The 23,861-nt window shown below is 43.4% G+C and overlaps 1 protein-coding gene across 1 annotated transcript in view; it reads left to right on the top strand.

Annotated features, from left to right (window-relative positions):
* The window catches only part of LOC126169189 (protein couch potato-like), a 195,459-nt gene that overhangs the window by 23,842 nt on the left and 147,756 nt on the right, over positions 1–23,861 (top strand). Inside the window, exon 4 of the mRNA XM_049920621.1 lies at positions 7,952–8,093. Within this exon, the coding sequence (XP_049776578.1) occupies positions 7,952–8,093 (142 nt within the window). The remainder of the gene's footprint in view (positions 1–7,951; positions 8,094–23,861) is intronic.

Raw genomic sequence — 23,861 nt, forward strand, 5'->3', positions numbered from 1 at the left:
CAGGTGGTCGGAAACAGTGTCTCACATTCTTTAAAGAAATATTAAGGGTCATCACCATAAAAATTATTACAAACGTATGTACAGGAACACTTGTTCAGATTGTTGTAGTGGTGGTTTTTCACTCTACAGACCGGTTTTATGAAGCTCTCCACACTAGTTCACCCTCATCTCTGCATAAGTACTGCAGTTTATAAGAGACGATCCAAAATGATCCATCTGAGGGCGTTGCCCCAGTGTATATGCAACATAGTGCGACTGAGCAGTGATGGTAGGCAAGGGATTAGTGTCTTTTCGACATGTGTACAGCAAATGAGAAAAATTGATGTATGGCGACGTTATTACCAAATGCGTCCAGACATGACCAACATGCAGTTTCTTTTTTTTTTTTTTTTTTTTCCTTGGATGCCGAAGGACAAACAGCGGTAGATATTCATCGGAGAATGGAGAATGTTGAAACATGGGACTTAGGGAACGACAGGATTCGGTGTGGATGGGGCCTTTACACAGTTATCGTTGGTCGCTCAGCTTTTTTTCTAACTCACGTACACTTTATTTGGAACCAATTGCAAATGAGGTTGACAATAAGGAACAATTATCAAATTTGACTATCAAGACACAATGTCTAATAAAAAAATTCCTAAGCAAGTTGCACTCACGGCTGAAGGCCTTATTAACAATCATCACAATGTGATTAAATCAAGATAGAAGTGGGCCTCAGACAGTGCTCCAAAGATCGACCCGGGAAAGCCGCTCAACTTCGTAAACGATGAGACAGGCAGCCAAGAGTTATATTCACTGGACTAGATGGCAAACAAACTAGTGACAGTTTAAACGCAGACCAACACTCTTACGAAATCTACCTAACGTCTGGTATCCGACACAACGATGGAATAACCCAGGCAAGGTGGAACTGGTAGACAGCACTCCGTCTTCAGAATCCAGTGTTTAGAACACCCAGGAGCAGAAGGAACCACTACGACCAAAGCAGTCCAACAGAAACGACATATCCGAACCACAATCAAGGAGGGTGTCTAACTACGCGCCTTACCGGACAGCAGCGGCAAGGCAAAGAAAGGTACACTGCCGCGAAAATACGCTAACCTGCAGGGCAGGTAACTGGGGCGTTAGCGACCACTAGGCAGAAAAATACCGCTGGTTGAACTTCACCAATAAAGGAATTCAATGACTAATAATAAGAAGCGGAGGATGGCTAACTAATTTCGCCAAATCCAAACACTCCACTTGTTGCTCTTCGTCTCAGCGACCCTGCAAGCAGCAACGCTCGAGGAAACGGCGTGATGTCAAAATAGTGAAGGTTTCACCACTGGGTTAATGTTTACTCAGCTCAAACGTCCTGGGTCTGGTGGATAACGAGGTTGTGGCCCTCGCAACTATAGCCCCTCGATCTGGCAGTGCCTGCGTGCCACCAACACTCCCGGCCTGTCTTCGCACTTCCGGACCTCACTGCTGCTCCATCCCAACGGCAACTCCCGTCACACTCGGATCCGGAAAACACTTTACGTCCCTCCCAAGATAGTACCACGGTACTAAATATCGATAACCGCTGCGTCTGCTGCTGCCACTCACGGATAACTCTAGCAATCGTCGAGTCGCCAGTAAACACAAGAAGGAAACGAGACGCCACTATCGCTATTACACGATGCCAACCTACCAACGGCACCAACGCGAGCCGCAACATGGCTCAAAAGTGTATGGGGCAGAATGTCTGTCGAAAACCAACTTTGTGGAATGGTGCACCAAGCTCCGTGATGGTCGCAGTTCGATACAAGACGCCTGTCGATCTGAGAAGCAAGCCTCATCCAACGCCGTATCAAGTGGGAGACACTGAAGCGCCTGCCCTATGCTCCTGATCTCTCCCCATGCGATATTCACGCCTTTGGTCACTTAAAAAACCGCCCTGAAGGGTCGACGATTCCTGTCGGGCAAGGATGTGCAGCAAGTAGTTACGGACAGGATAAGGTGCTGTACCAGACTGGTACCTTCAACCTGTTGAGTCGTTGGGATGATTACATCAATGCTCACTGCGATTTTTCCTGGTTGGCGTAACTATCTGGACTGTACAGCCTTCTAGCGGAAACTTTTTGATCGCCCTCGTATACCAACCTGAACCTGCATACTACAGTGAAGTCTTTAGTCTCCTCCAACTATTTTTAACCCTCACGCTTTCCTCCACTGCCAAACTGACGATTCCTTCTTGATGCTTCTGAACGTAAACTTCAACCTTTCAATTATTTAGCCGAGTTATGCCAAAAATTACTTTTTTCCCAAATTACATTCAGTGCCTCTTCGTCAGTCAACATTCTTCTGCTGCACCACATTTCAAAAGCTTCTGTTCTCTTCTTGTCCACGTTCACGTTGGTATAAGACTACACTTCAGAAAAACAACATGACAAAACACTTTCTAACATTTAAATTTAATTTCGATATTCCGAAATTTCTCCTTTTCCGAAATGTTTTTCAAGCTATTGCCAATCTGCATGTTATATCCTCTCTACTTTGGCTTTCGTCAGTCATTTTACTATCCAAATAACAAAACATGTCAACTGATTTTAATGTCTCATTTACTAGTTTAGCTTCCTCAGTATCACCTAGATTCCATTACGCTTGTTTCTGTTTTGTTGATGATAGTCTTAGAACTTCTTCAAGACGCTATCCATTCCAATCAACTGATCTTGCTAGTTCTTAGCTGTATGACAGAATTACAGCGTCATCGCCAAACCTCCAAGATTCATTTCTTCGTACTAAACTTTAGTACCCTTCCCTAAAATTCTCCTTGGTTTCTTTCACAGCTTACTCAATGCACAGATTGAATAACATCGGGGATAAGCTGTAACCATGTCCCACTTCCTCCTCAACTCCCTCCGCTCTTTCATGTCGTACGACCCTTATATTGCAGTCTGGTTTCTGTAAAAGCTGTAGACGAAATCTCATTCACTATATTTTATCCCCCCTACCTTCAGACTTTCCAAGAATGTATTCCAGTCAACATTGGCAAAAGACTGAACGAGGAGGACCAAATTTCTGGTGATAATGACTCATTGATTGTGTTCACTCATTACAGGAATCTATATATCATGTACGTGACCAAATCAGAAGGCAGTCAGGTGTGTTCGCATGAGTTAGTGAATTTTTTAAAAGGATGCTGGTGTGACTTATTCTTGAGTGCTGCTGAAGTGTTTGGGATCCGCACCGCTCGGAAGACATCGAAACAATTTAGAGGCGAGCTGCTAGATTTGTTACCGATGGGTTCGAACTCAAATGGTAATCACTGGAGGAAAGGCGACATTCTTTTCGAGTAACACTAGTGAGAAAATTCAGAGAACCAGCAGTTCAAGCTGACTGCAGAACGATTCTACTACAGCGAGCTCATATTTCGCCTAAGGACCACAAAGATAAGAAAGGAGAAATTAGAGCTGAAACGGAGACTTACAGACAGTCGCTTGTCCCTCGCTCTGTTTGTGAGTGGACCTTGAAAGGAAATAACTAGTAGTTGTATGGGGTACTCTCCGCCATGCACCGTAAGGTAGCTTGCGGAGTATGCATGTAGATGTAGATATTCATGTTTACAGTGGGTACTAACCACGCTGAGCAACCGAGTTTTGGCCTCTTTGGCTTTCGCAACAACAGAGTTATGGCTCTTATTTTAGCATTAAACCCATAAAGATAAAATTAACACTTAGTTCATTTTTGAATGAATTTTAAGAACACCCTTATAAGCCGTCATTATACAGGGTGTTACAAAAAGGTACGGCCAAACTTTCAGGAAACATTCCTCACACACAAATAAAGAAAAGATGTTATGTGTACATGTGTCCGGAAACGCTTAATTTCCATGTTAGAGCTCATTTTAGTTTCGTCCGCCTACGCTCAATGGAGCACGTTATCATGATTTCATACGGGGTACTCTACCGTTGCTGCTAGAACATGTGCCTTTACAAGTACGACACAACATGTGGTTCATGCGCGATGGAGCTCCTGCACATTTAAGTCGAAGTGTTCGTACGCTTCTCAACAACAGATCCGGTGACCGATGGGTGGGTAGAGGCCGACCAATTCCATGGCCTCCACGCTCTCCTGACCTCAACCCTCTTGACTTGTATTTATGGGGGCATTTGAAAGCTCTTGTCAACGCAACCCCAGTACCAAATGTAGAGACTCTTCGTGCTCGTATTGTGGACGGCTGTGATACAATACGCCATTCTCCAGGGCTGCATCAGCGCATCAGGGATTCCATGCGACGGACGGTGGATGCATGTATCCTCGCTAACGGAGGACATTTTGAACATTTCCTGTAACAAAGTGTTTGAAGTCACGCTGGTACGTTCTGTTGCTGTGTGTTTCCATTCCATGATTAATGTGATTTGAAGAAAAGTAATAAAATGAGCTCTAACATGGAAAATAAGTGTTTCCGGACACATGTCCATATAACATATTTTCTTTCTTTGTGTGTGAGGAATGTTTCCTGAAAGTTTGGCCGTACCTTTTTGTAACACCCTGTATAATCGTCATAGACTAATAAGCCCATTATCTCATAATTTTTCCCGTATAATACATTATGAAAACTACTACGTCATTAACATGCCACAATTTCTGCCATAAAAGTTTACTTTGTGTTGGTGAAAAAGGTATGACTATCCAAAACTTAGTTAATCTACAGAGAAGCAAAACAACATACGTTTAGCAATGTAACAAAGGAAAATAAACTTCTTGACCTGAGCATAACACAGAAAGTGAGAAACCATATCTCCATTTCTCCACGGTCGCTGTTCTTAAACGTTAGAGTTGGTGTAGTATTCGTGTTTCAGCGCCTTTGACGCACTACCGTGGAAGTCATAGTTAGGTTTTGATAGAAAGTTGTATAAACATACAGAACAAGCTTGTTACTTTCTGGCATTAGTTAACAGTACAAACTGAGATATCAAGATGTATTTGAAACAAGGGCTCAAATGACGCAGAGAGGAGACAATTTCTTAAAACTTTTTAAAAGTTGCTTCACGAAGTAATTAAAAAGTTCTTCAGCCTCTTTCTTTTCCCAGAACACCCTTGCACACTTTACAAAACTAGCCTGTACTAACAATGTATTTTTTGTATATAGAGCTACAGAGACCATAACGTTTTTTGATTTTTTTGTTGTGTTGTGTTGTGTAAGCAACCGACCGCTCACCAGTCCCACGCAGTGCTTTAAATGACCGCCGAATCTGGGTGCCACAACGACCACCACAGCACGCATGCTGGCCGGGACGAGCTCTCGCTGACCTCTGGAAGTATCCGTAGAGACCTCAGCACCGCAGCTTTCCAGAGGGCAAATCACTTGTGTCTGGCATTTAAGACTTCCGCGGAAACAAATCAGCACTGTCCGACCTAATCTCGCGCACAAAAATTATTTCAAAACGTTCTCGCCTATAAATGTGAACTGAAATTACACAAACCACAATAACTAATCCACTGAATTTTTTAATCCCAGAGTTCTACCCATTGCGTGAAGGTGACATATTCTTTTGTTGCCCAGCAACATTAACAACTCAGTTTTATCGACAATAGTCTGACAAGTGATCTGTTCATCTTCATTACACGCAGCTAGCGATGTTCTTGCAGCATTTGTTTATATTACAGTGCAAATAGTTATCTATTGGATAAACACAACAACCATATCCTAGATAATTATCACTTTATGGCGATATTCTAGACGCCTAATTGTATCGTAGAGATATTATTCAAGTACACGAGTGTTATACTATGTATGGAACTCTCTTGTACATTTTATGCCAGATGCTACACTGACTGAATAATGAGCGCAAAAAAGTTCTGTTGATGACTTAACGAAGTCGAGATTGTATATAAGCATACAATAGATAGTTATCTGGAACGCGCTGAAATGAAATACTATATTATTATTGATACCTGTAGGCTCCACTACACATTTAACTAAAAACTATTGACGTTCCTAAATGTGCTCGTTGCTTGGACTTCAAACGGACATGTCCTGCTTGTTTCACACACCACATTCACTAAGTTGCGATATAATGTGTCAACCAATTTACAGAAATAAACTGTTTGCTAGGTGACTCTGCAGTTACCCTTTACTTGAGTGACCTGTATTTAAAAGAAAACCACTCACCAGCTCTACGAGGAGGAGGAGTTCTAAAGTTTTTAATGACAACCTCGAAAAAAAATCCTGTCGACACAGTACCAAAGTATGGTACTAAAGGAGCCCACAAAAAAGGCTCAGCGTTTTTCCACTTTTTGTTGATATGAAATTGGCTTTCGGGACGTGTCTATACAGTCATTTCAACGGAGGAAGATACAACAGTGTAATTCGTAGGCTTTCGCGGCCGTGGTCATTTTGGACAAAATAATATTAGGTCACTGAACCGCTCTGAAGAGCACCGCAGCAACTCGGTTGAAACATAGTCGGTTTGGTTGTTTTAGTAATTTACAATGATGTGACCCAATATCCAAAATTACTTTATCCAAACACGAGAGTGGATTTCAAAAATTTAGAACATTCTCTAGCGCAAAGCCGCGCCAAGCTACAAAGTCACATTGGTTGAGACGTGTCATATGACATCATGCAAGCGATTTCGTGTCTGTTATGACGGTACGACAACACGACACCCAGTCAATCCTTTTCTTTTCTTTTTTTTTTTGGCACCTAAAACGCCGTGCAATGGTACTGTGTCAGGACGATTTCCGTTTGTTCCAGGAGGACTACAGACGGACAAAAACTTCACTGCATAAGTTTATTTTTCCTAGGATATAATTAAAACCTTTACGAATTCTCCTCGTGGAGTTGATGACGACGATATTTGGTTTGTGGGGCTTTCAAGAGCGCGGTCATCAGCGCCCGTACAAAGTCTCAGTCTTTACACAGTCCAATCTAGCTACTTTCACGAATTATGATGAAATGATGAGGACAGCACAAACCCCCAGTCCCTGGGCAGAGAAAAATGCCCGACGCTGGCGGGAATCGAAGCCGGGATCCTTTGATCCAGACCACGAGCTGCGGACTCCTCGTGGAGTTGAACAGACAGACTTTACTAGGCATGCTCCAATTCTAGATAGTATATATTTATCGTCCTCGGACCTTAACACTGGTCCATCCAGCGGACGCAAAGATTAATTTGTAATGCAAAATATGGTGCAATTCCTTCTTTTTCACGTACACAAGTCTCGGACGGGTGTGAATTTGGCATGAAGAGAGGGGAAAAGCCTAGTGCTGATCGGGAAGTGAAGCCTAAAACTCACACACACACACACACACACACACACACATATGGAATAAGAAACGTTCTCAAGCAATAATTAGAGCACCTAGTTTCCAGGTTGTTGTTTTTTTAATCTATCACCACCCTTAACTTAGTAACCACAACTTAATAACTGATAATTTACGGTTGCACCACACAGGTGTGATCAGAGTCAATGCAACGAGCACGACTTAAAGCATCCTTCACAACACCAGACGGAAACGGCTTGATTAGATTTCGCATATCGTCAACTGGTTGGACACAAGAAAATACATATTTTATAAACAGATTTGCACTGTCCTCTAAATCCTTGGCAGCTTTATTTCATATTAAACTCACTTCAAATTTTTCTCTTTACTCATTTCCCTACTGATAAAGAGGACCGCACTCACTTGTAAGTTTCCCCGTAATATAGCTCCTGTTGCTTAAATATTTCATTGTCAAACAAATATTAATAAAATAAACTGCACTGATTGGCTGTTAGAACACGCTATATTACATTACCACCCTGCTAAACACGTACCGAACGTCCTGACACCCATCTCGCTGTACTGTACTTAAACCCGCGACCCCGACAACTGGTGAACACTTGGCCGGAGTCCGGAGTCATTAAAAGCACTGCTTCCTGCCAGTAATTTTCTCTCTCTCTTCTTTTTGTTTCCTTCTCCACACAACTTTGTTTGCAGCAGGGCGTACGGTTCGACCCCGACATGCCCCAAACGATCCGCCTCGAGTTTGCCAAAAGTAACACGAAGGTTAGCAAGCCGAAGCAGCAGGCCGCGACCGCTGCGGGCACCCACCCGACTCTCATGCACCCACTCACAGGACGTAAGTAGCTAGAGCAGCTCATCACATCACATCTCACCTCACCTCACCTCACCACACCACACCAGCCCCGTCCCAACCCACTGACTCACTCGAGCACCAACTCTTCACCGCTAACCGCTCGATTGCCGTCGCCGAACGCACCTCGTCGCCAACTGTCACGCCTGCCACCTGGTGGTCAACTCGTTAACTCGTTGTCGCGACTACGTGTTGATTGGCGACATCCCTATCACAAGTGGGGCACTTGTTTGATTTTGTGACGAGTCAAAGGAGCAACTGGCTGTGAAGAAGCATCCCTGCATTCCTATAGTGCTATTTTGTGATCAGAGGGAGGATATTTAGAGGTATCAACATTGAGATTTTGTGAGACAGACGAGTTCACTTCGACGAGGACGGTCGCCTGAGACTTTGGTGTACTTACCATAAGCGTTTATGTAAACCACGGAAAATCGAAATAAATGTAGCTGGACGAGTGTTTGAAACACAGCCCTTCTGAATACATCACATTAACAACTGTGCCACCTCACTCTGTACAAAACTGAGAGCCATCTCAATGCAAAATAATGCAGCTGCCATCCTTAAAATTAGAGTTGTACCAGCTGGCGCAGTGACAGAAAAATGCTTCCAATCCATACATTCGAGTTGCTTGGGTCAGCAAATACGTTTTATCAACAATATTCAGTAAATGTTTCTGTGCATTTGCTAGGATTTTTAATGCAGATCCTAGTATCATCAGTTCTGAGCCAAACGTACCGCAATGTTTTCTAAATCAAAAGAACCATTGAAAATAAAGGTGGTTGCCTACATCCCTGACAAACCACTTTCAGATATTCTATGAACGAATCTGAAAGTGCTTGCACAAGCCTTTACTGCAGTAACATGGGTAAAGTCTTACGTCACCAATATCTGAGGCTTCCTTCTATTCACAATGGGCATTAGGTAGCATTAAGTATCAGTTTAAAACCTCACGCTAATGTATTAGTTTGTACAAGTTTATTTGAACGCTACTGTCCCTCACTGGATATGATCGTTAGCTTGGTTTGAGCTATGAAAATGAAATGAGCGTTTGGCGTCATTGGCCCGGCCGCCTTGGTGCAGGTCTTTTTACATTCGACGCTGCATTGGGCGACCTGCACACCGGATGGGGATGATATGATGATGAAGATAACACCCTGTCCCTGATCGGAGAAAATCCCCGATTGAGCCGGGAATCGAACCTGGGCTCCTGAGGACGGCAGTCTGTCACGCTGACCATTCAGCTATCGGGGCGGACGGTTTGATCTATGAAATGATTTCTCCCAACTGATGCGGGTGGACCTGTAATGTTAACCAACCCAGAATCAAAGTGGAGCGGTGGCAGAAATAATTAACTGTTAGCGATATCCTAGGACCCACCAGAAGTCTAATCGCGAACTTTTATTTTGTATTCTTACAAGAGACGCCACTATATCTACTGCATGGGGTACAAGAACGCAAACCAAAGAGGAGGGATGTTAAATTTATTTTGTAATATATAACAGACATCAGCAAGAATGACCATTACCATGAGGAGACACACATCCGTAAATCTGTGTTAAAGGATGGTCGTCCAATTGAAAAAGCTTTTTGAATATCGTACTAGTCTTTTACTTGGAAAGATGTGACATCAAACATATTCCACAGAGAACATTGTCCGTGGTTTTCATAAGTTACATGACATGAATGCTCGGATGTTTGCTCCAAGACCAATGGTTAGCTCATTTGTCCTTTCTTGTCTGACAACCTATCTCTCTGCGATATTTCAGTGCCTGTGTTACTCCGAATTACGACGCAAAGTTTCGTCGAACATGCATTTATGTCCGAAGAAACAGGCACTGCGGCTACTACTGCCGTTACTCGTATATCCATTATGTACACAGGTACAGAAATATCGTATTTATCCGCCGATACCGGGCAAGCCATGTCCTGCCTGTAGGGGAATATACGTAATGGATGCACGAATACAGGTTGCAGACGCGTGGTTGACGATATATTGAAGTTGAGGTCTGGCCATGAGCTGTGCTTTAATAGCCAAATGGTAAGAAGACCGCTCGCGATAAACGAGAAATTCCATTATACAGCTGACGGTTGACCATATTCGCAATGCGAATATATTTCATGTACTCCACTCTCTGTCTCTCTGTCTCTCTCTCTCTCTCTCTCTCTCTCTCTCTCTCTCTCTCTCTCTCTCTCTCTCTCTCGTGACCACCCTGAAAAGGAATTGTATACTCACAATTGAAAAACACGTACTTTTAAGTACAAAAAGGGCATTAAAATGCTGCTAGATTACCATCTTCCCTCACGTTACAGTTACAAGGTAAAGTGAAGTGTTTCCTCCTTTATCATGACAGATCATTTTGCAATGTGTGAAAGATATGATGAGGTGCGTTGGACGGCGATGCAATCACATCTCACCCCCATTTCATCCAACCCGCATTGTACAGTACCATTGTAGCTTAAGAATACTAGTGTAGCGCTGGGTTTTGTTGTATAGCATTTGTAAAACTAATCAAACTGTAGACACTGCAGCCTTTTGGATTACGTAGTGTATAATCTAATTCCATTTAATTTTAGAATGTCCGTCGTGCTACGGGGAGAAGGTAGGTGAACTCTGTCTATGACAAATGATGCCTAACTATGTGAATATGCCTGTATTGTTCCTTTACAAAAATTTGAACTTCCAGGGAATGATTTGTTAGTTTATGTTCGTGTATATGTACAGAGAAGATGTAACCGAATAAGGTGAGTGGTCTATATGTACACGTTAATTAGCTTTCTCGATGTAAATAGACTTAAGACTTTTGTAAATTGCAAATTAGTGTGGATTGACAGGTAGACCAACAGCAATCAGATAAGATAATTGCGCTTCTAATTTCTTCATTTCGCAGGTACCTCCTCGAGTGCTTCGATGACTACGATTTTTGTTATGTAACATTTAATAGAGACACTATGTAAACATGATGTGTCCTCGCCATAATTGTGGAGAAAATATTTCACACAGCCAAAAAACAGAAGTTACTCTTCCTTTCAAAAGGAAAACAATAAGCATTTTTTCATATGTTCAATCTATATCTATATATTCTTTCCTCTACTGATAACAAAACTGTAAAATCGATGTTTCCATTTGTTTGATTGAACTAGACGAATTTTTCTTTTTTTTTGGGGGGGGGGGGGGGGGCTTTCACAGGCAACATGATCGTACCCTGAGGCAGCGCATAGGCTTTATTTCATCAAAATCAGGTCACGAGAAGAAAAGAGATCGTGATCTATAGTTTCATCGAAATCGGTCGTGTCTGTCTGGCTGTTGGAACACGCTGATCTCCATAACTAAAAGACTAATTTTCGTGGGGCTGTCACAGGTAACTTGAGCATAGCTTGGGGCTCTACATCTTTAGTTTATGAAAATCAAATCATGGAAAAATGATATCCCAATTTAAAGTTGTATACATGCTAATGTTATAAATGCGAAAATAGGTCTGTTACGTTTTGACGACAAAGCCGCTGAACCGATTTCGAAGAAATTTGGTATGGAGGTAGTCTGAACCCTGAAGAAGAACACAGGCTATTTTAGAAAGTAAAACAAAAAAGAAACGACGACCTTTCATAAGATGGAGAGGGGAATGGAATATATTTTCAGACATCAGTAACAGAAACCATGTTAAAAATTATTAAATTTGTTACATAATATACACGTTATATGATGTATAGCTACTTCAATAGCACTATGCGTACATGTGCACTTCTGCCTATGCCCGCGTGTGTTCACTACTCGACAGTGACACAGCGCATGATGCTGCATCATGTAATGAGCGTATGGCGTTGGTGGCCGGGAGACCCCTCGCGGGGCGGTTCGGCCGGCGCTCCAAAAGTTCTTTAACGCCACTACGGCGACTTGCGAGTGAATGAGGATGGAAGACACACAATACCCAGTCATCTCGAGGCAGAGAAAATCCCTGACCCCGCTGGGAATCGAACTCGGGACCCCGTGCGCGGGAAGCGAGAACGCTACCGCTGCATCCCGTGTTAGGACAGCTGTGGACGGGGCAGGGCGGGGTGCTCGTCACGAGCTTCGCTTAATCGAACAGACAGACACATGGGTGGAGCTGATGTTATTGCAGCGTACAGTAGCTTACGTACTTACCATCACTTATCACAACAAAACTACCCGTATGTGATTGCAGCCGGCCGCGGTGGTGTAACGGTTCTGGCGCTGCAGTCCGGAACCGCGGGACTGCTACGGTCGCAGGTTCGAATCCTGCCTCGGGCATGGGTGTGTGTGATGTCCTTAGGTTAGTTAGGTTTAAGTAGTTCTAAGTTCTAGGGGACTTATGACCTAAAATCTTGTGTCCCATAGTGCTCAGAGCCATTTTTTTTGTGATTGCAGCTGTGGGTAACAGCTAGTTAATACGTAAGTATGTTGGCCGTTTCTTAAAAGCTAGAGCGGACGAAATACATCTTACTTCCAGTAACACATGGTACACAAATTCGCATGCTGAATACGGAACCAATCTCTAAGGCTGTTTGTAAGAATCTCTTCAAAGAGTATGAAACATAAATTTATATACAATATTGAGTACAGTGAATATTCTTATCTCCCCATGGCAAAAATTAGCAATGCAATAAAAAAATGGTTCAAATGGCTCTGAGCACTATGGGACTTAACTTCTGAGGTCATCAGTCCCCTAGAACTTAGAACTACTTAAACCTAACTAACCTAAGGACATCACACACATCCATGCCCGAGGCAGGATTCGAACCTGCGACCGTAGCGGTCGCGCTGTTACAGACTGTAGCGCCTAGAACGGCACGGCCACTCCGGCCGGCCAATGCAATAAAGTTAAAAGATTCATGTATTTAGTATAAGCGTAAACATGTTCGTTCAAATATTTGGACTATGAAATGTTGTCCCATTCGAAAATGTGTCTCGCACGGTGCCAGACTGTTGCTGCTGGATGCGGCCGTGTGGCACGAGTGTAGCCACAGTATTTGGGCATTTGTTACAGACGGGTGTGTATTGAACATATCAGAACAAGGCGAGTTAATAGACTATGAAAGTGGGATGATAATCGGTCAAGACACAAGGGTCATGTTACAAGATGTTTATAATTAAAGTTTTGAACATGACTGCGTGGTCAGCGACCGTTTACAAAGTAAAATTAAAGCAAGAAGCAGAAGAACCTTGTATTTCACTTTCTTGCTTAGGCCTTGTCTCTTGAATGTAAAGTCTGGCCTTTAGCGTATCTAAAGTTAATCAAAGGAGGTCGATTAAAGTTTTGGGTGTTTTGCATCCTTGTGTGATATTCTGCGTTGATAAATAAAGTTTGTATGTTGAGTGCAACTGACAGCAACAATTTTTGGCCCCTTTCCACAACTTAATCCGCTAGCTCAGGCATTTCAGAGATATTTTCATGAAATTTCGATCCCATTTTTTTTCCTTCGAATGCCAAAATTGCCTTCGTAATAAAATAAGAGAAATCGGAGCTCGTAGTAAAAGATTTAAGTGTTCGTTTTTGTACCGTGCTTTTTGTGAGTGGAAAGATTAAGAAATAGTCCCCAAACAGGTAAGTGTGAGCAGTAGAGTTATCACGTAGATGCAGATGTAAATGTGAAGTCTGGATGACCGGAGGAGGAGATTAGTGTTTAACGTCCCGTCGACAACGAGGTCATTAGAGACGGAGCGCAAGCTCGGGTGAGGGAAGGATGGGGAAGGAAATCGGCCGTGCCCTTTCAAAGGAACCATCCCGGCATTTGCCTGTAGCGATTTAGGGAAATCACGGAAAACCTAAATCAAAATGGCCGGAGACGGGATTGAACCGTCGTCCTCCCGAATGCGAGTCCAGTGTGCTAACCACTGCGCCACCTCGCTTGGATGATCGGAGTGCAATGTGTACCGTCCTCATCTCAAACGCCTGCCCACATTCTCAAGCACTGCTCAGTTGGCTCGGTGAAAGAAGGAGATACCTTACGCAACAGAAGCAGCACAAGTTGAAACTGTCGGGACTGCATTATGTTCTGAATCTCCCATTTACTTACACTTTGGAAATAAAGCAAAAGCTCAGATAGTTTCCTGCCTTAGAAGACTACCCTTTAACTCAGCTGCAAATTACACTACTGGCCATTAAAATTGCTACACCACGAAGATGACATGCTACAGACGCGAAATTTAATCGACAGGAAGAAGATGCTGTGATATGTAAATGATTAGGTTTTCAGAGCATTCACACAAGGTTGGCGCCGGTGGCGACAACTACAACGTGCTGATATGAGGAAAGTTTCCAACAGATTACTCATACACAAACAGCAGTTGACCGGCGTTGCCTGGTGAAACGTTGTTGTGATGCCTCGTGTAAGGAGGAGAAATGCGTACCATCACGTTTCCGACTTTGATAAAGGTCGGATTGTAGCGTATCGATATTGCAGTTTATCGTATCGCAACATTGCTGCTCGCATTGTTCGAGATCCAACGACTGTTTGCAGAATATGGAATCGGTGGGTTCGGGAGGGTAATACGGGACGCCTTGCTGGATCCCAACGGCCTAGTATCACTAGCAGTCGAGATGACTGGCATCTTATCCGCATGGCTGTAACGGATCGTGCAGCCACGTCTCGATCCCGAACAGATAGAGGCATTTGCAAGACAACAACCATCTACACGAACAGTTCGACGACGTTCGAAGCAGCGTGTACTATCAGCTCGGAGACCGTGGCTGCGGTTACTCTTGACGCTGCATCACAGACAGGAGTGCCTGCGATGGTGTACTCAACGACGAACCCGGGTGCACGAATGGCAAAACGTCGTTATTTCGGATGAATCCAGGTTCTGTTTACAGCATCACGATGGTCGCATCCGTGTTTGGCGACATCGCGGTGAACGCACATTGTAAGCGTGTATTCGTCATCGCCATACTGGCTTATGGTACGGGGTGCCATTGGTTACACGTCTCGGTCACCTCTTGTTCGCTTTGACGGCACTTAGAACAGTGGACGTTACATTTCAGATGTGTTACGACCCGTGGCTCTACCCTTTGATCCATGCGAAACCCTACATTTCAGCAGGATAATGCACGACCGCATGTTGCAGGTTCTGTACGGGCCTTTCTGGATACAGAAAATGTTCGACTGCTGCCCTGGCCAGCACATTCTCCAGATCTCTCACCAATTGAAAACGTCAGGTCAATGGTGGCCGAGCAACTGGCTCGTCACAATACGCCAGTCACTACTCTTGATGAACTGTGTAATCGTGTTTCGCTGTATTGGCAGCTGTACCTGTACACGCCATCCAAGCTCTGTTTGAATCAATGTCCAGGCATATCAAGGCCGTCATTACGGCCAGAGGTAGTTGTTCTGGGTACTGATTTCTCAGGATCTATGCACCCAAATTGCGTGAAAATGTAATCACATGTCAGTTCTAGTATAATATATTTGTCCAATGAATAGCTATTTATCATCTGCATTTCTTCTTGGTGTAGCAATTTGAATGGCCAGTAGTGTATTTCATACACTGCTTCTTCCGCCGCGAGTTTGCGAAAACTTTGGGCAAATTTTGCAGCCGATTTCCCGACAGTACTCAGCCCGCAGACTTAGCGCTCACAATTCGAGTCGGCCTCGTTCCATTTTCGCCGAGAAAAAAAAAGCTTACGAACTTGCAAGCTTCTGTCTCTCTCTCTCTCTCTCTCTCTCGTTCTCGTTAATTCACAATCTGCATTTTTTTCCATGCATCCCGGAAAGGCGCAAGTTTATCTCGAAAGTAAATTTAATTTTTCCGCCTGCAGGGCTGTGTCACCGGCACAAAGGAGCGGCGCGAGCAAATAGCGTTAGGCTTAATTATTACTTCTAGGCGAAGGTGAGGAAAAGGGTAAAAAGTTCTTTTGCCGTAGTGGGCGCAGTCAGGGATTCCTTCTTCCCCGCTGGCTCCGAGGCGAAGAGACTGCGTGGGTGGCGCTTCCGGCCCGGCAGATGGAGGGTGCAGAACTGTGGGGCGGTCTTCCCCCCCCCCCCCCCCCGCCGCCTTTATCCGGGGGCAGGCGAGCCGACCTCTCGTTTATTACTCGGGCTGTGAAAACTTGGCAACTAATCTCACGGGAGCGCTGGGGTTCGGAGCTGGTGGGGAGTGGGTGGGTGGCAGCACCTCGTCTGGACTCACATTGCTCATTAAAAGCCAGAATTACGATTACGCTAAATAATGTGCGGGAAGCGTGTTATGGCAGCGTTAATGAGGCGCTTGTGCGGGCGCAGAATTACTTGGGGGATGCGCCCTTTGTCGAGACCACCGACTGCACGCTGCAGCGTCCCGCCGTTCACCAGCGGTATCGCCTCGCAGCTCACTCCCCTAACCTACCAGTCCGTCACCCTGCGTTTCTTTGAACTCACCTGGAAAATTTATCTCCCGCCAAAAAGCATACTGGATCCGCTGAGAATAAACAAGCCTGAACCTTTCGGCTCAGTGACCGTGAATAGCGTTCAGCGACCGCGAGGCTATTACGGCATCTTTGATCACTGTCGTTGGACAAGAAGTCAATAAATATGGAAACATTTTTTCGTCAATCTTCTGACAAGTTTGATGCGGCCACAGTTGCTCTGTTGTGTCAAATCCCTCACAAGGGACACCTATGACTGCGAACACTCGGAACCGCACTAAACCATGCTTACATCAGTTTCGAGCATAAAAAAGCAGTGGTTGCATTCTACCACAAGTGACATTTTAATAGAGGAAAACAAAGTAACAAGATATGTGTACCACAGTAGGGAAATTATACGTAATTCAATGATGTCAGTGTACCATTACATTCTCAATCAACAATGCCAAATACAACAGCGCAAAATACACATATCCTACACACCCGATAGTACTTATATTAGCCCTCGTAGTTCAGATGCGGGATTTCGATGAAGTGGTTAAAGCAAACTGGAACGGACAATGTGCTCACCTCAGTAAAGACACGTTTCTACATTTAAAATCTCTTTCGCATTCAAGCAGTCCAATATGAAAAGCCACACTAGTTACATTTACTGATGATCATATTGGTATATCAATGTCATATCCTGCCTTTCGCCAAGGATATTGCAACACAGGCGTATATTTCGGTGCAGAATATTGATTGCAAATTACATAGTGAAGTTTGATAATGAAATAACGATCATGTCTCTTTTCACTTGTAGTTTGGCACATTGTATTCTTATAAAGTCAGCAATCCTTCTGATATATAGCTTATATTCCCTAAATAAATAAGCATCAGTGTGTTGGCAACATTTTTTTTTTCTTTTCGGTGGCAATATCTTCAGCATAAATTGGAAATTTGTGGTAAGATCCTGTGAGACCAAACTGCTGAGGTCATCGGTCCCTAACCTTACACACTACTTAACCTAACTTATGCTATGGACAACACACACACCCATGCCCGAGGGAGGACTCGAACTTCCGACGGTCTTCAGCATAACATCTTTGGAGAACGAGCATCTAGAAGGGTGCGATCTGTATGACCTGACCAGAAATCACCAACAGGCTACTTTCACTTGTCACATGTTCACCAAGGAGTTAAGTTATACAATGTTTCATGTGTTCTTTAGTTATTTTTGCATTTCGCTTGCTTCCACACGAATGTTTTGTGGGTAGGCTGTTTCAAGTTTCTGGAAACATTTGGGCCAAAAGTGTCTTGTACCTCTTGAAAACAGACGTAAAAATGGTTTGCTAGTCTGCCTATCATTAACAAAGTCACATCAATTGTGTAGCTGTGGGTAGAGCTATGTGCAGACTGAGATACATTAGCTATAGTTTTTTCTCCTCTGTGAGACTGTATTAATGATGAAGACAGTTCATACTGGAACCGACTCTTGGTCACTGTTCCGAAGACTTCCTTTCTCCACATCCCGCTGTGTCATAAACAGGCTCACTTTCTCCTCAGACTGCTGTGCCTTCGGAGTATACTATTACCGTCTTCCGTGCCCATAGGTGTGACAAGTGCAGTAACATGCCCGGATGAAATGCCATATTCAGCCTGAAGATTGTCGATAAAAGAAATCGAAGCTTTGATTGTCCAAAACAACCATTTTTGGCGCTTCTAGTGACCACATTTGCAGATTCCATAGGAAACTTTAGATCCATACGATCTTGCTCAGTAAAATTAATAATATTACATGCTCTTTTGTAGTCTGTAGTTGCGACAGTCTGTTTCTTTTAAAACGAGCTCCTGCTTGCCTTTTGTTACACACATAATTTTGAATTAATCTGCAATTTGATTTACTTTTAATGATCTTATAGTGCCACATTATTTTGCTAAAGTATCCAAAGCTACGATTGTAATAGTCATCATAAATGTTCGCTAGTACGCTGTCATCAATATCTTCTAAAGACTTATCTTCGAAAAGACTGGGTGGAGATAGTTCGCATTCACTTTGACTGGACTGTTTCTGTTGTTCTGGAGATGACCGTTGTGTGCTACTTGAACAACGATCTTCAGATACACGCTCTTCCTGTTCTTCAAAAACAGTATATCTATCCAGCGTAAAGTCATGCATTTCTCTGTCATCCCTATTATATCTCTGAATTATTATATTATTCATATATCCCTGAACTCTCTATCCTCGACCCCGATTTCATTTCGATATTCAAAACGTCGCAGCTTTGTCCCTCATATTTGGAACACAATGGTAGGATTAATTCTCTTCATGACATCGCTGTACATAACACAAATGCGAACACTCCAAGAGACATTCGCACTGCAGCTATACCATTCACGCAGCTCGAGCACTTGATAGTGCAGCTACAACATCTACATCTACACGATTATTCTGCAATTCACATTTAAGTGCTTGGCAGAGGGTTCATCGAACCACAATCATAATATCTCCCTACCATTCCACTCCCGAACAGCACGCGGGAAAAACGAACACCTAAACCTTTCTGTTCGAGCTCTGATTTCTCTTATTTTATTTTGATGATCATTCCTACCTATGTAGGTTGGGCTCAACAAAATATTTTCGCATTCGGAAGAGAAAGTTGGTGACTGAAATTTCGTAAATAGATCTCGCTGCGACGAAAAACGTCTTTGCTTTAATGACTTCCATCCCAACTCGCGTATCATATCTGCCACACTCTCTCCCCTATTACGTGATAATACAAAACGAGCTGCCCTTTTTTTCACCCTTTTGGTATCCTCCGTCAATCCCACCTGGTAAGGATCCCACACCGCGCAGCAATATTCTAACAGAGGACGAACGAGTGTAGTGTAAGCTGTCTCTTTAGTGGACTTGTTGCATCTTCTAAGTATCCTGCCAATGAAACGCAACCTTTGGCTTGCCTTCCCCACAATATTGTCTATGTGGTCTTTCCAACTGAAGTTGTTCGTAATTTTTACACCCAGGTTCTTAGTTGAATTGACAGCCTTGAGAATTGTACTATTTATCGAGTAAACGAATTCCAACGGATTTCTTTTGGAACTCATGTGGATCAGCTCATACTTTTCGTTATTTAGCGTCAACTGCCACCTGCCACACCATACAGCAATCTTTTCTAAATCGCTTTGCAACTGATACTGGTCTTCGGATGACCTTCCTAGACGATAAATTACAGCAAAATCTGCGAACAACATAAGAGAACTGCTCAGGTTGTCACCCAGGTCATTTATATAGATCAGGAACAGCAGAGGTCCCAGGACGCTTCCCTGGGGAACACCTGATATCACTTCAGTTTTACTCGATGATTTGCCGTCTATTACTACGAACTGCGACCTTCCTGACAGGAAATCACGAATCCAGTCGCACAACTGAGACGATACCCCATAGGCCCGCAGCTTGATTAGAAGTCGCTTGTGAGGAACGGTTTCAAAAGCTTTCCGGAAATCTAGAAATACGGGATCAACTTGAGATCCCCTGTCGATAGCGGCCATTACTTTGTGCGAATAAAGAGCTAGCTGCGTTGCACAAGAACAATGTTTTCTAAAACCATGCTGATTACGTATCAATAGATCGTTCCCTTCGAGGTGATTCATAATGTTTGAATACAGTATATGCTCCAAAACCCTACTGCAAACCGACGTCAACGATATAGGTCTATAGTTAGATGGAGAACTCCTACTACCCTTCTTAAACGCTGGTGCGACCTGCGCAATTTTCCAATCTGCAGGTACAGGTCTATCGGTGAGCGAGCGGTTGTATATGATTGCTAAGTAGGGAGCTATTGTATCAGCGTAATCTGAAAGGAACCTAATCGATATACAATCTGGACCTGAAGACTTGCCCGTATCAAGCGATTTGAGTTGCTTCGCAACCCCTAAGGTATCTGCTTCTAAGAAACTCATGCTAGCAGCTGTTCGTGTTTCAAATTCTGGAACATTCCATTCGTCTTCCCTGGTGAAGGAATTTCGGAAAACTGCGTTCAATAACTCCGCTTTAGCGGCACAGTCGTCGGTAACAGTACCATCGGCACTGCGCAGCGAAGGTATTGACTGCGTCTTGCCGCTTGTGTACTTTACATACGACCAGGATTTCTTCGGATTTTCTACCAAATTTCGAGACAATTTTTCGTTGTGGAACCTATTAAAGGCATGTCTCATTGAAGTCCGTGCCAAATTTCGCGCGTCTGTAAATTTTAGCCAATCTTCGGGATTTCGCGTTCTTCTGAACTTCGCATGCTTTTTCCGTTGCCTCTGCAACAGCGTTCGGACCTGTTTTGTGTACCATGGGGGATCAGTTCCATTTCTTACCAATTTATGAGGTATGAATCTTTCAATTGCTGTTGCTACTATATCTTTGAATTTGAGCCACATCTCGTCTACATTTGCATAGTCAGTTCGGAAGGAATGGAGACTGTCTCTTAGGAAGGCTTCTAGTGACACTTTATCCGCTTTTTTAAATAAAATTATTTTGCGTTTGTTTCTGATGGATTTGGAAGAAACGGTATTGAGCCTAGCTACAACGACCTTGTGATCACAAATCCCTGTATAATTCTTGATGCTCTCTATTAGCTCTGGATTGTTTGTGGCTAAGAGGTCAAGTGTGTTTCGCAACCATTTACAATTCGCCACTGTCTGATGGCGTAAGCAGGCAACTGCAGAGTTTTGCATGAAAATGACGCAAATCACTGAGGTTTTTATGATATAACATTAGTCTAAGTATAATTTCGTGCGGTTCCGAGGGTTCGAGGGTAAAGCCCTTATCAGAGTAGTACTTTCACTCAACGTCCTCAATTATTTGTTGAATACATTCTGTATTTTTCTTTCCGCTACAGCCTTCAAACTATCTGGCACTGTCTGGTGACACAGAATATATCTCCTGTCAAATGCAGACGTTTCGTGGTGCCACTCAACCTGTAATCTCTTCCCGGATTTCCATATTCTCGCCAGAGCCCGTCAAAAAACCCTCATAATAATTTGAACTTTCTCAAAGTCGAAAAGAAGGCGGTACGTTGCACAGTACGTCCTCTGGACATGTTACATTGCGATCTCCATCTTGTAAGCTGTAGTAACAATACACTTACTCAATAGCCACTTTTCATCTCTACAATTTTTTTCTATATTGAAGATACTGGAAATAATCTCATATGAGAACGAAAGCTCAAAACGTAAGATGGATCACGGAATATCAGCACGACTTAGTTAAGTGCTTCGTTGACTACACCACTTCTACTACTTGTATTCGCTCCTTGGCCAGCAAGGTCGCCGGATCTCTCCCTAATGGAGAACGTTTGGATCATTCGGCCAAGGCCCTTCAACCATGCCAGGATTTTGAAGATCTAACACGCCAACTGGCCTGAATCTGGCACGATTTCCCTCAGGGAGACATCCAATAACTATAAATTAACACCAAGTCTAACAACTGCTTGAATAACGGCCAGAGATGGACCAACACGTTATCGAATTGCTAATATCGTGAGGCTCTTTCTCTCGAATGTTGTTGTTGTGTCTTCGGTCCAGAGACTGGTTTGATGCAGCTCTCCATGCTACTCTATCCTGTGCAAGATTCTTCATATCCCAGTACCTCCTCCAACCTACATCCTTCTGAATCTGTTTAGTGTATTTATCTCTTGGTCTCCCTCTACGATTTTCACCCTCCATGCTGCCCTCCAGTACTAGATTGGTGATCCCTTGATGCCTCAGAACATGTCCTGCCAACCGATCCCTTCTTCTAGTCAAGTTGTGCCACAAAATTCTCTTCTCCCCAATTCTATTCATTAGTTACATGATGTACCCATCTAATCTTCAGCGTGCTTCTGAATCACCACATTTCGAAAGCTATTCTCTTCTTATCTCAACTATTTATCGTCCACGGTTCACTTCCATAAATGGCTACACTCCGTACAAATACTTACAGAAACAACTTCGTGACACTCAAATCTATACTCGATGTTAACAAATTTCGCTTCTTCAGAAACGCTTTCCTTGCCATCACCAGTCTGAATTTTATATCTTCTCTACTTCAGCCATTATCAGTTATTTTGCTCCCCAAATACCAAAACTCATTTACTACTTTAACTGTCTCATTTCCTAATCTAATTTCCTCAGCATCCCCTGATTTAGTTCGACTACATTCCATTATTCTTGTTTTGCTTTTGTTGTTCATCTTCATCTTATATCCTCCTTTCAAGACTCTGTCCATTCCATTCAACTGCTCTTCCAGGTCCTATGCAGTCTCTGGCAGAATTACTATGTCATAGGCGAACCTCAAAGTTTTTTTTTTCTCTCCACGGATTTTAATTCCTACTCCAAATTTTTCTTTTGTTTCGTTTACTGCTTGCCCAATATACAGATTGAATAAAATCGGGGATAGGCTACAACCCTGTCTCACTCCCTTCCCAGCCACTGCTTCCCTTTCATGCCCCTCGACTCTTATAACGGCCATCTGGTTTCTGTACAAATTGTAAATAACTTTTGATCCCTGTATTTTACCCCTGCCACCTTCAGAATTTGAAAGAGAGTATTCCAGTCAACACTGTTAAAAGCTTTCTCTAAACTTACAAATGCTAGAAAAGTAGGTTTGCCTTTCCTTAATGTATCTTCTAAGATAAGTCGTAGGGTCAGTATTACCTAACGTGTTCCAACACGTCTACGGAATCCAAACTTATCCCCGAGGTTGGCTTCTACCAGTTTCTTCATTCGTCTGTAAAGAATTCGCGTTAGTATTTTGCAGCCGTGACTTATTAAACTGATAGTTCGGTAATTTTCACATCTGTCAACACCTGCTTTCTTTGGGATTGGAATTATTATATTCTTCCTGAAGTCTGAGTGTATTTCGCCTGTCTCATACATCTTGCTCACCAGATGGTAGTTTTGTCAGGGCTGGCCCTTCCAAGGCTAGCAGTAGTTCTAATGGAATGTTGTCTACTCCTGGGGCCTTGTTTCGACTTAGGTCTTTCAGTGCTCTGTCAAACTCTTGCCCAGTATCGTATCTCCCATTTCAACTCCATCTACATCCTCTTCCATTTCCATAATGTCCTCAAGTACATCGCCCTTGTGTAGACCCTCTATATACTCCGTCCATCTTTCTGGCTCAAATGGCTCTGAGCAATATGGGACGTAACTTCTGAGGTCATCAGTCTCCTAGAACTTAGAACTACTTAAACCTAACTAACCTAAGGACATCACACACATCCGTGCCCAAGGCAGGATTCGAACCTGCGACGGTAGCGGTCGCGCGGTTCCAGACTGCAGCGCCTAGAACCGCTTGGCCACCCCGGCCGGGCCATCTTTCTGCTTTCCCTTCTTGGCTTAGAACTGGTTTTCCATCTGAGGTCTTTATATTCATACAAGTAGTTTTCTC

The sequence above is a fragment of the Schistocerca cancellata genome, chromosome 1 (assembly GCF_023864275.1).
Source record: "Schistocerca cancellata isolate TAMUIC-IGC-003103 chromosome 1, iqSchCanc2.1, whole genome shotgun sequence".
Classification (NCBI taxonomy): Eukaryota; Metazoa; Arthropoda; class Insecta; order Orthoptera; family Acrididae; genus Schistocerca; species Schistocerca cancellata.